Source organism: Thamnophis elegans, chromosome 3, assembly GCF_009769535.1.
Source record: "Thamnophis elegans isolate rThaEle1 chromosome 3, rThaEle1.pri, whole genome shotgun sequence".
NCBI lineage: Eukaryota > Metazoa > Chordata > Lepidosauria > Squamata > Colubridae > Thamnophis > Thamnophis elegans.
Window position 1 is genome coordinate 149,842,434 of NC_045543.1, and position 16,650 is coordinate 149,859,083.

The following is a 16,650-nucleotide window of genomic DNA, read 5'->3' on the forward strand; positions in this document are numbered from 1 at the left end:
GTTAAATGCAGCACTGCAGGCTACTTCAGCTGACTGCAGTTCTGCAGTTCAAATCTCACCGACTCAGGGTCGACTCAGCCTTCCATCCTTCCGAGGTGGGTGAAATGAGGACCCAGACTGTGGGGGCGATATGCTGACTCTGTAAACCGCTTATGAAGCGGTATATAAGTCTAACTGCTAACTGCTATTGTTGGGGCTCCGTCAAGCAGAAGCTTCCGAATGTAAAACCCTCTCCAAACAAAGGTTCCCTGATGATTGCTGGGAAGGGCTCATGTGGCAGACCCCCGTGGTCTGGTTCCAGGGCTCCCCCACCCACCCCGCAAAGAGAAATGCAGCCCTGTTAGGAAATCCCTGCTGTGCTCCCTCCATCCGCCTGGGCCGGAAGCCTCTGGCCCTGAGCCTCTTCCTTGGGCTGTCTGACTGTCCGATGTCCATTGCTTTAAAGGCTGAAAGGGGAAGTGGCTGCTGAGCAGCAGAAGGGTGGGGTCCCTGGGGCAGCCCCGAGCCAAAGGAAGCAGCCGGTCACCTGCTTGATCAATTTGGCTGGGGGGCCATAAGCAGGAGGGACTCCGTGTTCTGGGGGGGACACCTGGGAATTGACAGCAGGCTTTTAAGGATTCCGATGGCATCGCCCCCATTTCGGTTGACTTGTGGTTGAGGATCTAAAAATAAGTTTCAGATGAGGAAATGCTTGTGATTGTTGCATAAATGTGCTCTTGTCACACCCTGCACCACTTTTGTGTTGGTTTCTGGGGGGCGAGGGGGGAAAAGTTGGGTAGGTTGGATGGTAGAAGCTACGTTGGGTCCCTGATTTCTGTCGTTCTCTTGGTCTGTATCAGGGCAGGGGGGTTATTCCCCAGAAATTCCTTCCAGCAGACTCTCCCAAAGGGTCATCTTCTCATCAAAGGGTCATCTTCTCATCTTCTTTGTGGTCTGGGCACCTTCGTGCACCTGCAGAGTTGTCGGGAGAATCCTGGCCTTAGCGGCGAAGAGGGAGGGAAGGGCAAGGAGCGATCCGCGGGCATTCCTGGGCTAACAGGCCCCAAAGACAAAGGGGGATCCCGGCTGTTTCGGCCAAAGTGTAGCCCCAGAGGGCAGGGCTGGTCCTTTGTCAGATACGGCCCCTTCCTGTCAGCTAGAGGAGGTTTAGGTTTTGTTTTATTTATATGCCGCCCTATTCCCAGCGGGACTCAGGGCGGCGCACAAACCCAAGAGGGGAAGGGAAACACAAGAACTACAAATACAAGCATTTAAAATAACCAACAGACACACAATCGAGAGGGGAAGGGAACTCATCAACCCCAGGCCTGCCGACACAGCCAGGTTTTAACGGTTCCACCACAAAACCGCGGACGACAAAATCGCGGTCGACGAAAGCGCGCATTTGACGTCATCACAGCGCGACGAAAACATCGCGCTGTGATCGAAAAATGTAAAAATAAAGTGAAAACCTTACCCTAACCCCCCCAAACCTAACCCTTAACCTAACCCTAAACCTAACCGTTAACGTAATGCTAAACCTAACGCTAACCCTTAACCTAACGCTAAACGTAACCCTAACGCTCTAAACCTAACCCTAACCCTTAACCTAAACCTAAACCTAAACCTAACCCTTACCTTTATGTGAATCGGCTTGCTTTAATTTAAATTTTTTTTTTCGTCGCGCTGTGATGACGTCAAATGCGCGCTTTCATCGATCGCGCTTTTGTGGACCGTGGTTTTGACGGGTCACAGGTTTTAATGGCTTTTCAGAAGGCCTGGAGAGAGGTGAGGGTCTGAATCTCTGCGGGGAGTTCGTTCCAAAGGGCCGGAGCTGCCACAGAGAAGGCCCTCCCCCGGGTAGTAGCCAGATGGCATTGGCTAGTAGATGGAGCCCGGAGGAGGCCAACCCTGTGTGATCTAATGGGCCTTTGGGAGGTAATTGGCAGCAGGCGGTCTCTCAAGTACCCAGGTCCAATACCATGAAGGGCTTTATAAGTGACGACTAGCAGCTTGAAGCGTATCCGGAGACCAATAGGCAGCCAGTGCAGCTCGCGGAGGATAGGTGTAACGTGGGTGTACCGAGGTCAGGAAGGGGCCGCAGGGCTGGCCTGAGCACAATCCCCCTTCCCCACCGATGTTTCTTGAAGACTGCTTGGCCACAGCTGGTCAGCTGGCCAGAAAATAAAAGCCCAATATACCTCTTCCGCTCTCCATACACCTCTTCCCTCCAACTTTCTATCTTCCCTCCAATATCCCCCTCTACCCTACTTCCCCTCGGCCTCTACCACTCCTCTCTCCAGAACCGTTCCCCCCCTTCCTTTTCACCTTCCCCCCCACTCTCTCTCCCATCCCTGTCTGCCCATCTTTCTTCTTTCCTACTCCTCCTCCCCTCGCCACCAAGCACTTTTCATCATCCTTGATAGCAGAGGGTGGGGGCAGCAGGGCAGAGAATGCCGATTGTTTCTGGAGTTTGAGCTGCACTACACCCTTCCTTCTGAGGGTGATGTGATGGAGGGGGGGGGCAGAAGACCCTCTGAGGATGCCTTTTAAGAGAGCAAAAAAGACACGGCTGAAAACTCTCCCCTAACCTATTCCACCCAGGTGCAGAAGGGAGATGGAGGGGAACTGGACTGGAGCAAGCGTGCCATGATTTAAAACTGGAGGAAGAAAGATGGTATAATTAGGTATAACAGACTATACAGTTATAGAGACCAATTTGATTCTGAACTTAACAACGGCAGCAAGACTGTTGGTGGCGCAGTACTGGAAGAAGGAAGAATTGCCTACTATTCAAGAATGGACGTTAAAAGCAACAAATTTAGCAGAGATGGCTAAAATATCAGCATACTTCAAGGACCATTCAGATGAGAAATACAAGCTGGAATGGAGAAGATGGATTGATTACATTCAAAGTAAATATGGGACTAAGAAACTCCAGATAGCTTATGAATGAATCAACAGGGAATGTTACAACTTACCTAAAGTTAGCTTTACAAAAGGGGAGTTAAAAGTACAAGCGAGGGATGATGCTAAAGTTAGTTTAGTTTAGTTTATGGTTGTTAAATGTTTATACCCTGTATTTGCTCATGATGCTGTCATTCTGATGGCTGCATGGAGCAGAGTAAAAACGGGACCGAGATGCAACTTCCAGTAACAGCCTTAGAACCAGCCATAGAAGATCCTGCAGGGGTGATTGTGAAGGAATCGGGCAGCCAAGGAATTCGCTGCAGGCGAGAACTTGGCAGGAAAAGCCTGAAGGAGAAGATTCTCAGCTATCCTGATTGCCTCCACCTACAAACATCATGAAGGGCCGTCAAGGAGGGGCTTGGGAAACGCCTGGATCGGCTCACTCCCAAGATCAGAGTTCTGCCTGGCAATCCCTGGGATGCCATAATTAAACTATGACTTGAGACCCATTTTGCAAAGACCCAGATCCCCAGAGAGGGCTCTGAGGCTGGGAAAGGTGGAAGGAAGGGGGGCCAGCAGCCCGGGGGAAGGACAATGGAAGCGCCCTGGGGGAGACTGGAGGACCAGGGAGGGACGGTGGTCTCGGAGAAGGTCGATGTGGTCACTAAGAGCTGGCAATGGCACTGCAGAACCAAGCGATTCCCCTCCCAGAACCTCTGGCTCACCTGGGAGGCTGCAGAGCTGGGCCATTCAGTGGGGGGAAGCCGAGCGCTCGTGTCTCGCTGGGCTGGGAAAGTCCACAGAGGCAGCAGTTCAGTCCCTGGAGACAGAGCTTTGGGGCTCCCCACAGGGCCAGAGTTGCGGGAATTTGGGGCTGGGCTTAGCCAGCTGCTCCCCACCCACCAGAGAGCCACTTCTGCTTTCTGCCTCCCCAGGAGAGCATTGAGCAGACGCCTCTTGTTGCCCTGCAGTTCCTCCTTTTCGGCCGCTCCGGGGCTGCCTTGGGGGCAGCCGGATGGCTGGGGGTATCACCTACGCTGACCTGCGCTTTGCAAGAAGCCCTCCAGAGAAGAGCCATGGGGAAGGTAAGGGTCAGCCTGGTTAGGGTCCTTCCGGGCTTCCCTCCATCCCCTCCTTCCTGACCCCCTTTGTCTTCCAGAGCCCAATGAGGGGGAGCTCACCTATGAGAACCTCCAGGTACCCCTTGGCCTGGAGAAAGAGGCGGCAGAGGGTGACACCCTGAAGAACACCCCAGAACTGCCCTGCTGGGCCACCTTCTGTCATCGCTGGAGACCAGGTGAGTAGCTGTACCACCCCCCCCCCCCAGCTCCAGGCTGGCAGAAGCCTCTCCTGCCTATGCCTGGACAGCTGGCAGGAGGCTGCAGCTGGCACATGCCCAGCTGGTTCCTCTCTCCAAGGCTAAGCCACCCGCTCACTTCAGCTGAGAAAATAGGAGCCACCAGCAAGGACCGAAAGAGGAAAAGCTGGGGAAAGGAGAGGGGGAAGAGGGGAGGGAGAGAGAGAAAGATAAAGAGAGAGAGAGCTCACATGAAAGGTGAAAGAAAGATTTAATTCAATAACCCTCTGCAATTTTGTTCACCAAAGAAAGGATCAAATTGTTGAGGAAAACTAGCCAAACTTTATTCGAGCATCAATCAATTGGAATAGAATTGGAAGGGAGCTTGGAGGTCTTCTAGTCCAACCCCCTGTTCAAGCAGGAGATTCTAGACCAGGGGTGTCAAACTCGATTTCATGGAGGGCCACATCAGGGTTCTGTTTGACCTCGGGGGGTGGGCAGGGTGTGTGGCCAGTTCAACAACAGGTGTGGCCAGGGTGGGCGCCTGTGGTGGCCCAAACAGGCTCCCGAGCTCCGTTTCCGGCTGCCATGGCCTCCTGCAACCCTCTGCCAGTGAAAACGGAGCTCGGGAGGGCCGGGTGAATGGGAGCCCATTTGCAATGGCAGAAGCACTGCGGGCTGGTCCTTTGCTGTTTCCGGGGCAGCCCCGCAGACCAGATCTAAAACAGAACTTTTTTATTTTTCTTTAAAAAAAAACAAAAACACAAATATGTCATCATTTGTCAATCATTAAGACATTGAAGTACATTTTTTTTTGTTGTGTGTGCCCCTCCCTCCCTCCACCCCCCCCTCCTCCTTCCCCCCCCCGACTTCCCAGAACCCGTACACGGTATGGATTTTTAACTAACACAGTCTAAAATCTATTGAGAAAAAAGAAATAAAGAAATTAATGACATTCTACATTGAATCATTTCTGATCTTAAGCATAGGCTAACTGGAATTTCTTAGTCCCGTATTTATTTTGTATATAGTCAATCCATTTTTTCCAGTCTCGTTTATATCTCTCATTTGAGTGGTCTTTAAGATATGCCGATATTTTAGCCATCTCGCCTAAGTTTGTGACTTTCAATGTCCATTCTTGGATTGTAGGCAAGTCTTCCTTCTTCCAATATTGCGCCACCAACAGTCTTGCTGCAGTTATCAGGTGCAGAATCAAATTGGTCTCTACCACTGTAAAGTCAGTACCCGCAGACCAGATCTAAGTACCCCACGAGTCAGATCCAGGCCCCTTCAGTTTGACACCCCTGCCCTGTACCCTTTCAGACAGGTGGAGGTCCAGTCTCTTCTTGAAAACCTCCAGTGATGAAGCACCCACAACTTCTGAAGGCAAACTGTTCTCTGATTAATTGTCCTAACCATTAGGAAACTTCTCCTTGGTTCTAGGTTGCTTCTCCCCTTGGTTAGTTTCCATCCGTGGCTGCTTCTCCTGCCCTCTGGTGCTTTGGAGAATAGGTTGCCCACACCCTCTTTGTGGCAACCTCTCTGATACCCGAAAACTGAATCATTGGGTGGGCTAGAAAGAGAGAAAGAAAAAGGGAGCCTGGATAATAGAAAGGCGAAGGTATTTTTCCTATTTTGGGGATGAGGGTGAGAAATCTGAAGGAGCCAATTCCTTCCTTTTGAGCAAGTGAGAGAAGGAAAAAGCCTTTGTAAAGAGAAGCTGCTGTGGGGGTGGGGGGGATGCGGAGACCCTCAACCCTCTCACTGATGGGGAGGGAAGAGCTCCCGTTTCGTTTCTCACCTCCCGCTTCTTAGATGAACTTTTTTTAAAGTCAACACTTTGCATTGTTCTGCTTGGGACAGGACAAAAAGGCTATTTTGGCAGCGGAAACACAGCCGTGTTTGAAGTGGGCATTATTCTGGAGCTGGTCCAGTTTAGGTGTGCAAGTGGTGGTGGTGGGGGGCTAGAGACAGCAGAGGGAAATGGAGAAAGTGTTTGCGACAGAAAAGGGGAGAAAGGAGATACAAAGAAAAAGGGGTGGGTGGGAGAGAGGATTGGAGGGAGGATGAGAAGGAAGGGAGGGAGTGTACTGGGAGAGAGGAGTGGTAGAGGGGGAGGGGAAGTAGGGTAGAGGGGAATGATGGTGGGAAGAGAGAAAGTTGAAGGGGGGTGAAAGAAAGGGTGTATGGAGGGTCGAAGAGGTACATTGGGTTTCTATTTTGGGGGGTATTGTCGACCGTGACCCGTCAAAACCGCGGAGGACAAAATCGCGCTCGACGAAAGCGCGCATTTGATGTCATCACAGCGTGACGAAAAAAATTAAAAATTGAAATAAAATTAAAATTAAAGCAAGCCGATTCACATAAAGGTAAGGGTTAGGGTTAGGGTTAGGTTAAGGGTTAGGGTTAGGTTTAGAGCGTTAGGGTTACGTTTAGCGTTAGGTTAAGGGTTAGCGTTAGGTTTAGCGTTAGGTTAAGGGTTACGTTTAGGGTTAGATTTAGGGTTAGGTTAAGGGTTAGGTTTAGGGTTAGCTTTAGGGTTAGGTTTGGGGGGGTTAGGGTAAGGTTTTCGCTTTATTTTCACATTTTTCGATCACAGCGCGATGTTTTCGTCGCGCTGTGATGACGTCAAATGCGCGCTTTCGTCGAGCGCGATTTTGTCCTCCGCGGTTTTGTGGTGGAACCGTTGTCGACAAGAGGAATGGCTGTGTTTATTGTTTAATGTTATATGGCCCCGGTTCTGTACAGTATATGTGTGACTATACGAAAATGGAAAATAAAACACATTTACACGAAAAAGGGGGGGGCAGATTTTGGAGAAAAGTTTGCAGATTTATTATTTTTTATGTCACTGGACGTTATTCCAGCTTTACTCAGCTGCGGGATAACAGCAGCAACTGTTTTAATAAGACACCAGGTGATCTCTCCTCTATTCCACATTATGGAAGAAACAATTTTCCGAGCGGGGGGGGGGGGGCATTGCACTAAGAAGGATCTGGACTTTTCTTTCAGTGACAACCCGCCCAATGCTGGGAGCCCTGGCCCTCTGCCTCTTCCTTCTGGCCACCAACATCACGCTTGGCGTCCAGTGTGAGTAGCAGCTGCTTTACGCACAAACCGGCACCCCGGCAGTCTCCGGGGAACAAGTGGGCAGACGCCCAGATTCTTGGGTGGGGAGAGAAGAAGGGTCTCCTGGAGGTGTCATCGTGTCTCCCTCTGCACTTGAGGGAGGGCAGGTCCCCACGCAAGCCAAGGGTAGCCCCACTATGGGAGGCTGTGGGGCAGCCTCTGCCTGTGCGGGACTGCTGCTCTGAGGACACTCAGCTCCTGCTCATCGCCACAGAGGAGGCACCACCACCGGGAGAGCCAGGGCTGCTGACCTGAGAACTGTCTCCCACCTGGCAGCCCAGGATCCCGGAGACGAGATCTTCACCCGCGCCCACTTTCCCTCCAGACATGCAGGCCTCCCGGCAGCTCCAGCAAGCATCTCGCGACCACGCGGCCAAGAGCCTCTTCCTGGGAGAAAGAACCCAGCACCTGCAAGCCAGCCTGGAGAAGAGCCGGCACCGGCTGCGCCTGACCGAGCAGGAGCTCAACTCCACCCAGAAGGAGCTCAACTCCACCCAGAAGGAACTCAACTCCACCAAGAAGGAGCTCAATTCCACCACGGAGGCCCTTTGGCAGAGCCAGGCGGCCAAGAACCAGACTTGGCGGCAGCTGCAGCACCAGGAACTCCTGCTGGGCCAGGCCAACCACAGCCTGGCTCTCCTGCAGAGGGAGCGGGCCAGCCTGAAGATCAACCTCAGCCAGGCCTCCTCCTGCCGGAAGATTGGTAGGATCTGGGCTCTGTCTGGGCTCCCCTCTTCCTGCCATTGGAAGAGCCTGCGTGGTTGGGGACCTTGGGGGGCTCCCCTGAGCAGGAGGCGAGGTCTGGGTGGGCAAATCCCACATATGGGGTGGGGATGGGGGCTTGCTTCTCCACATTTGGTAACTTCCTGGCATGAGCAGCCCCCAGATTCTGAGCCTGGCATCACTGAGCATCTTACACCTCGTCCCCAAAGTATCGGTTCCTCAGCCTGGACCAGGGGAACAAGAGCGTGACCAGCTTCCTCTTAAGCTGTTGCAAATGCCGCCTCCTCGTCACGGGACTCCCCGGAGATGCTGGTTGCACCCCCGCACCCCTGGCCAACTTACAGCTGCTTCGATGGCAGCTCAGAGCAGCGGGATGGAGTGGGGGGCGGGGGCGCATCATGGAGCAGTGCTGACCCTTCCCCAGTCGTCCTCCCCTTTTGGCCTCCAGTGGCCCTGGGTGGAGCGGACCCGAGGAATCTCCAGCGGACGCCACTCACCCCTCCAAACCTTCCCTCTAGGGTGCTGCCCTGACGGATGGACACTGTTCCGCTGGAAGTGCCTGTGGGCGTCAGAATATTGGGAGTCGTGGTCGCAGAGCAAGGTGGCCTGCGAGAAGAAGTCTTCGCGGCTGCTGGTCCTCCCGGAGCCCTGGTCGGTGCAAGAGCTCTGGGAGGCCGTGGGTGAAGCATTCACCCAGGTGAGGAAAGGCGGAGCAAAGAGCCTCAGGGGGGGGGATGTGTTCCCTCCATAAGATTCGGCATAAGGACATCCCCCCCCCTCACACCCCCAGTCTCAACGGAGCAGCACCAACTTATGCTTAGAATGTATGAGCAGAAATTTTGCCTCTTCAAACCTTGTAGAGTTCACGTTTGTCAAGATCCATCTGGATCTTCAGCCTATCATTTAGGATGTTGGCTATTCGTGCCAGCTTGGTATCATCCGCAAATTTGGCAAGTTCCCCTTCTATTCCCTCATCTAAGTCACTTATGGAGATATTGAGTGCTGGGCCTTTTGGTACTGCTTACTTCCCTCCATGTAGACGTAGTACCATTAAGGACTACCCATTGAGTACGATTTGTCAGCCAGTTACGAATCCACCTGGTGGTGATGCTGTCTATCCCCCATTTTTCTCGTGACCCGTCAAAACCGCGTTCCACAAAAGCGTGGTCGATGAAATCGCGTATGTGACGTCATCACAACGCGACGAAAAAGATCGAAAAATTGAAATAAAAATTAAATTACAGCAAGCCGATTCACATAAAGGTAAGGGTTAGGTTAAGGGTTAGGGTTAGGTTAAGGGTTAGGGTTAGGTTTAGAGTGTTAGCGTTATGTTTAGCGTTAGGTTAAGGGTTAGCGTTAGGTTTTTCGTTAGGTTAAGGGTTAGGTTAAGGGTTAGGTTTAGGGTTAGGTTAAGGGTTAGGTTTAGGGTTAGGTTTAGGGTTAGGTTTGGGGGGGTTACGGTAAGGTTTTCGCTTTATTTTTACATTTTTCGATCTTTTTCGTCGCGCTGTGATGACGTCACATACGCGCTTTCGTCGACCGCGATTTTGTCGTCCGCGGTTTTGTGGTGGAACCCATTTTTCTAGCTTACCAAGAAGTAGGTTGTGGTCTTCTTGGTTGACTTGTAATTTGTAATTTAATGAGTTTATATGCCGCCCAATCCCGAAGGACTCCGGGCGGCTTACAAATACAAGATAAAAATAAAATGACAAATAGGGGAAAGAACAAAAAAAAAAAAACAATTCAAAAACACAACATACATTAGGGTTAAACTGGGGGTTGGACCTGATTTGAAAATCAGCAATCATGCACCTGTGATCAAACGACATATTGTATGTGAAGATGGGTTTCCCCTCCCCCTTTTTCTTCTTTTTTTTCCCCATCTTCTCCCTTCCCCATTGTTGTCTGTGTAATAAAAAATAAAAAATAAAAAAAAGAAAATCAGCAACCCCAGGCCTGTCGAAACAGCCAGGTTTTGGTGGCTTTTTGGAAGGCCACGAGAGTGGGAAGGGTCCGGATTTCTGCTGGTAACTCATTCCACAGAGCCGGAGCAGCTACAGAAACTACATAACTATATTATGTCCACAGCATTTCACTGGTCTGCTAATTCAGTCACTACGTTGAAGAATGAAATAAAGATTGGTTTGGCATGATCTGTTTTTAACAAACCCCTGCTGGCTACCAGTTTATTACTTTTACTCCTTTCTAGAGTTCCTCGCGTTCAAATTCGTTCTGGGTCGGACTTCAGAAAGACAAAAAAGTCTGGAAGTGGGTGGATGGTTCCCTCTACAAAGGGTGAGTGGTGGAGGCTGGGGGGTGGAGTGGCAGAGGAGGCTGCCCTGGGGAAGCAGGCAGTCACTCTACCCACTGGAGATCCTGGCTCTCCCTCCAGGTCTCTGGCAGAAGTGCTCGGCTGCTGGCAGTGAAGGTGTGGAGGCAGCTCTGCAGGGAGACTTTTAACCCCCCCCCCCCGCCCCTTCCATACACCCACCCCCCCCCCGACCACCCAGCCCAGGTTTGCATTTCCTGGTTCTGGGCTCCTTCCTAGGCTGCTTTGGAGGGATTGAGGGCGGGTGTTTTATCTGCATCGCCTGGAATATGCCGAGTTTGGCCTGTTTTATGAACTGAGAGGTATTCCAACTGCTCGACTGCTCTTCCTTGGTGCATTTTTCTTCTGTCATTTTTTTTTTTGAGTTTTTATTTTATACACATAAGCACATCAACAGAACACATAAACACATTAATAACTTAACTTAAAAACAACATAGGAACAATAAGTTCCGTCGTATATCATACCGCAGTTCCGAATCGGTTTCTTTGCAGTTAGTGTTTTCCTTTCTATACATTTCTATCTTGCGTTCATAATCTCCTTGTTCGTTATCCATTTTTATATCCATTTATTTATTTATAGCTACTTATGATCAAGTATTATTTACCTATATTGTGCTTTATATTTTTACTGTCATCTATTCTCTTACATGCAGTTATAGGTATACATTCACATAGTTATTCTTTTTCTTTGCCATTCTTATTATTATTCCATTTAAAAGGATATAAGGTATAATTTGGAATGTATTGTTTACCATCCTTCGCACCTGCTATGGCACCACCTTATTTTCTCTTTCTTTTCTCCCTCCCTTCCTTATCTACTTCCTTCCTTCCTCCTCTCCTTCCCCTTTTTCCTTCCCTTACTTCTCCCCTACTCCTACCCTCTTTCTTCTCCTTCCTACCCTCTCTCCTTCTCTTTCTCTCCCTCCCACCCACCTCTCCTTGCCTCTTTCTTCTTCCCCTACCTCTCCTCCACATCTTCTGTCATTTCTTATCTTCTATTTCTTTCGCAAGGAGGACCTCAACAGCTGTCAGTGCCCCCGATCTCTCTGGGACCCATGAAAGGCCCTTTGCTCCCTCCTTGTTTAACTTGCTTACTGTGTTTTTCCATTGCTCTATTTCCCAGGTGATGGGGGCCCAACGGCTCAGTGGTTAAAGCCACTGAGCTTGTCAGCTGGAAAGCTGACAGCCCGGGCTCGATACCACAAATGCGCGCACAACAAAAGCGCACCTGACTAAACCGCGGTGTCTAAAGCACTGTGACAAAACCGCACGACGAATTAGCGACTAATTAGCCCTAAAGCGCGCCGACAAAAGCGCGCTGACAGAAGCGCGCTGTAACGTAACCCTCAACCTAACCCTCAACCTAACCCTCAACCTAACCTTCAACCTAACCCTAAACCTAACCCTAAACCTAACCCTAAACCTAACCCTAAACCTAACCGTAATTTGGTATTTTGGTATTTATTGGACATTTATAGGCCGCCCTTTTCCCTGAGGGGACTCAGGGCGGCTTAAATCTTACCTTAAATGAAATCGCACTTCTGTCGGCGCGCTGTTGTCGGCGCGCTGTTGTCGGCGCGCTTTTGAAATCGCGGTTTTAGCCCCGCGGTGTTTTTGGCGTGCTTATGACGTTTGCGCTTTTGACGGGTCACGCGATACCCGAGCACCACGAGGCAGAGTGAGCTCCCGTTCTTGCCCAGCTCCTGCCCATCTAACCATTTGAAAGCATGAAAATGCAACTAGATAAATAGGTGCCATTCCTGTGACAATGTCAGGGTTGACGCCCCCAAGCAAGTGAGACTCTGAGGAGCATTCCATGGGCCTCAAGGCAACAGCCATGCTGGCCAATGACCACGGAAATGTCTTTGGACAATGCTGGCTCCCTCGGCCAAGAAACTGCGAGGAAGACGGGGCAAACTTTTACCTTTATTTCCCAGGCGAGACCCAGTTTGCTGCACTGGTTCAAGGCCTCAGACTGGGAACGGGGAGACGTAGTCTTGCTTCAGGTGACCTGAAGTGGGTGCCCCCTTTCAGCACTGGGAAGGGGGAGGCCAGGGCCCCTCTGAAACTGCAGCAGAGGGAGGTGTCAAGAGCGGCTCAAAGGCAGCACAAAAGTGAAAAGCTTGTCACATCTGAAGGGAAGCCCCGTGCCCACGGAGAGGGCTGCTTTTAACACAGGTCCCGTGTTTGCATGGCACAAAGATCCCCATTTGGGTCTTGGCAGTTGCTTGGCAGAGAAACTCTCTTGCCACCGTCTCTGGCGTCCTTTACCTGCTTTAGTCCACTTGGGGAATTCGGCTGCTGCAGAATTTGTGTTTCACATTCAGCAGAGAAAGAAAGAAATCTGTGAATATGTTGACTTTGGGGCTTCTTCAAGAGCCGAGGTGGCGCAGTGGTTAGGGTGCAGTACTGCAGGCCACTTCAGCTGACTGTTATCTGCAGTTCAGCGGTTCTAATCTCACCGGCTCAAGGTTGACTCAGCCTTCCATCCTTCCGAGGTGGGTGAAATGAGGACCCGGATTGTTGGGGGCAATATGCTGACTCTGTAAACCGCTTAGAGAGGGCTGAAAGCCCTATTAAGCAGTATATAAGTCTAACTGCTATTGCTATCTATCTATCTATCTATCTATCTATCTATCTATCTATCTATCTATCTATCTATCTATCATCTATCTATCTATCTATCATCTATCATCTATCTATCTGGGTGAAATGAGGACCCAGACTGTGGGGGCAATATGCTGACTCTGTAAACCGCTTAGAGAGGGCTGGAAGCCCTATGAAGCGGTATATAAGTCTAACTGCTATTGCTATTCTTCATAAGTGTCTTTTAAACATTCCAGTGAAACTCTAGATAACTCCTACGGCGGTGACCATGCAGTCATACACAATGGGCAACTGTCACAAAGATCATCAGCATGGTACAGATACATCTGCGAGAAGGCAGCCAGTCCTGAGGACCCCTCCCACAATGGGTACGCAACCCCCTTAATGAAGCCAAGAGACCCGAGAAAGCGCAGACTCCTCTCCCGCATCGCAGATCTGGGAATTCTGATTCCAAACGAACTAAGATCGAAAATCCCAAATGTGTTTAGTTTTAACTTTAGTTGGTTTCTCTTTTTTAGTTGGGTTAATTCCATGACCGGGATAAGAACATTATGGAAGGTGACACGAGGACTCTGGATCTCATTGGGGCCCCTTCTCTCCCCCCCTCCTGCCCCATTCAGGGTGCTGTAGAACAAAATCCACCCTAAGAACCTCCTGGTAGCCTCTTGCTCTTTCTCTCCCCAAAGCTCCCTCTGGCCCACTGGGGGGCATTTTCTGCCCTTAAGAAATTCTTCCTGATACCCAGCCAAAATCTGAAATTGAAGCCCAAAATCTCTGTGCCTGGCTTTGATCTCTGCCTCTTCAGCCCCACCCCCCTCCCCAGACTTCCTTCTCCAGACTCAGCAAATCAGCCGTTCCCCCCCATCTCTGCTCATTTTGTTTTCTCCCATCCCCCCCCCATTTGCCCAAACCCTTCCTGAAATGGGGGTGCAGCATTCCGGAGCGGTTTTCCCCATGCAGAACCGGGAAGAGCAAAGATGTCTTTTGATTTTGACCTTCTGCTTCTGTCGATGTGGCCCGGAACTGTCCTTACCCTTCTTGCTGCCACCTCATAGCCCCCCCCAGCTTATGTTCAGCCTGCGATCCACCAGGACCCCAGACCCTTTTCACATGCAGCGCACCCTCTTCGGCCCAGCTGCCCAGAGGGGTCGTCCTCACCTTCTTTCCCTCCTGGTGACAACATCTCTGCTTTCTTCCTTCAAGGTGGCAATGGGGCCCTTGAGAGACTTCGCATCTCTTTGGACTGCAGGCGGCGAACCAAGTGAAACTGTCTATTGGCAGCTGCGGCTGATGCTGCCCACCAGCTCCAGGGCCAGGATGAAGCCTTCTTCCCAAGAGGTGGATGCCTCCACTAAGGAAGCAGGTGGCAGCCAGGATCTTCCTCCTCCAGAACTGACCATGGGTGGATGGCAGAGGCATCCGCAGGGGCTGCCAACCACATTGAAATGGTGGGTCCTTTTTATGTGCTGGGGAGCATGGCATGTGCATTGCAGTTCTGCTCATGCTCACCCTTTGGACCCATGGTCCGTGGGCCTTGTGGGTAGCCCTTGAAGAGCAGCCCAAAGGGGAGCCTTTCCTTAGCTTCACCCCGAGGAGGAAACCGCAAAAGCTGGCTGCACCTGGGCCACATTGCAGGGACCCCCTCAGGAGGCCATCCTGGTAAGCCTCCGGAGCCTGTGAGTCCAATAAAGCTGTCCAGCAAGGAGGGAGTTCATGCGTCGTGCTTTTCAGGGAGCGTCTGGGGTGGCCTGAAACTCCCGAGCAGCCGCTCCGTCAGGGTGGGAGGGGGCAAAGCTCAGAGCGTCCAAGGGGACGGAAGCTCCAATGTCGCCTTGTTCTAGTTCACAGTCCTGGCGCCAAACTTGATTCTGCTAAGCCTTTTCTGCAGAATTTGTCCCATTTGTCAAGAAACCGCAGGACAACATCGCCATGATGGGAACTGGAGGTCAGTCTCTGCTTTGCCCCCTGGCCAATTTCACCCGCACGGCTCCTCTTTGGCCCTGATGATCTCGGCCACCATCTGCAGCAACACACACACACACACACACACACACTCCAGGTTCTCAATAGGGTAAAACGGCCTTCATAGCTCCTCTTTCCTGCCTGGCTTCTGTCAACCGCCTCTGATTTGCATATCATCCTTCTGGCTGGGGATTATGGATACTGGAGTCCAGTGCATCTGGGAAGAAGATCTAGGGCAGTGGTTCTCAACCTGTGGGTCGGGACACCTTTGGGGGGGGGGTGTCAAACAACCCTTTCACAGGGGTCGCCTAAAACCATCGGAAAACACATATTTTCAAAAAAATATGGAAAACCTATAATAATTGTATGGTTGCGGGGGGGGGGGTCAACACAACATGAGGAACTGTATTAAAGGGTTGCGGCATTAGGACGGTTGAGACCCACTGATCTAGGAGCAGGTTTGTTTTGCCCGACAGCTGGCACTGGGCCTCTTGGCCATGAGCCCCTCTGGGCTGGAGGAAGGGAAGGGTGGGCGGAGATGGGGCAGTGACTTGGGCACAGGGCGGCTTGTGTGGACGACTCAAGGATTGCAGCTCAGCAGGGTCAGCTCCCAGGATGGAGACAGAGCTGGGCCTAACCTGGGTCTGCCAGCATCAAAGGCTCAGGCCCAGCCTTCTGGGAGGAAGCGTGAGGCCACAAGAAGGGAGTGTTTGGATGCACACAGGTGCACCTGGTGCAGTGGTGGGTTTCAAAAATTGTTCAAACCTACTCTGTGGGTGTGGCCGCTTTTGTGGGAGTGGCTTGCCGCCCATGTGACCGGATGGGAGTGGCTTGCCGCCCATGTGACCGGATATGAAGATGCCGGCGACACTTGCCAGAACCACCTTAAATCCCCTCCGTGACCCGTCAAAACCGCACTCGACTAAGCCGCGCCCGATTAAACCGCGTTGCTGACATCATCAACAGGGCGAAAACAGCCAGCGCGGAGAAAGAAGGGCGCTTTAAATAGCGCTTTGAAAGCAAGCCGATTCAACTTAAGGTAAGGGTAAGGTTTAGGGTTAGCTTTAGGGTTAGGTTTAGGGTTAGGTTAAGGGTTAGGGTTAGGTTAAGGGTTAGGGTTAGGTTTAGGGTTAGGTTAAGGGTTAGGTTTAAGGTTAGGTTAAGGGTTAGGGTTAGGTTTAGGGTTAGGTTAAGGGTTAGGGTTAGGTTTAGGGTTAGGTTAAGGGTTAGGTTTAGGGTTAGGTTAAGGGTTAGGTTTAGGGTTAGGTTAAGGGTTAGGTTTAAGGTTAGGTTAAGGGTTAGGTTTAGGGTTAGGTTTAGGATTAGGTTTAGGTTTAGGGGTTAATTTTAGGTTTAGGGTTTACAGCGTGCTTCTGTCTCTGCACTGTTGTCGCCCTGTTGATGATGTCAGCGACGCGGTTTTGTCGGGCGCGGTTTAGTCGAGCGCGGTTTTGTGGTGGAACCAATCCCCTCACACACAGCACTGGCCTGCATACTAATATGATGTAAACTTGTTTTTGAAAAGGCATCTTTGGTTTGCGTTAAAACAACTTCAACACACGCAATGTCCTGATTGCACCACAAACGCAGTAGTCATCCTTACCTTTCACAGAGGCACTGAGTTTTATAAATATGAGCATGATAGTGTAGAATAACCACATCCAAGGACCAGTGGTGGGTTTCAAAAAAATTTGGAACCTCTTCTGTAGGTG

The 16,650-nt window shown here is 51.0% G+C and overlaps 1 protein-coding gene across 1 annotated transcript; it reads left to right on the forward strand.

Annotated features, from left to right (window-relative positions):
• Positions 1-3,009: 3,009 nt before the first annotated feature.
• LOC116505332 (B-cell differentiation antigen CD72-like) lies at positions 3,010-14,679 on the forward strand. The gene is made up of 8 exons (XM_032212506.1): positions 3,010-3,974; positions 4,049-4,186; positions 7,199-7,276; positions 7,641-8,018; positions 8,557-8,735; positions 10,248-10,333; positions 13,213-13,344; positions 14,180-14,679. Exons 1-8 carry the CDS (start codon positions 3,905-3,907, stop codon positions 14,196-14,198), a joined length of 1,080 nt encoding a protein of 359 aa, XP_032068397.1. The 5' UTR covers positions 3,010-3,904; the 3' UTR covers positions 14,199-14,679.
• The last annotated feature ends 1,971 nt before the right edge of the window (positions 14,680-16,650 follow it).

Excerpts from the sequence above, each read along its gene's own strand:
- LOC116505332 (XM_032212506.1), top strand. The coding sequence starts at position 3,905 with ATGGCTGGGGGTATCACCTACGCTGACCTGCGCTTTGCAAGAAGCCCT. Across the intron at positions 4,187-7,198 it reads CTGTCATCGCTGGAGACCAG|TGACAACCCGCCCAATGCTG; the intron begins GTGAGTAGCTGT and ends CTTTTCTTTCAG. Across the intron at positions 7,277-7,640 it reads CATCACGCTTGGCGTCCAGT|ACATGCAGGCCTCCCGGCAG; the intron begins GTGAGTAGCAGC and ends CTTTCCCTCCAG.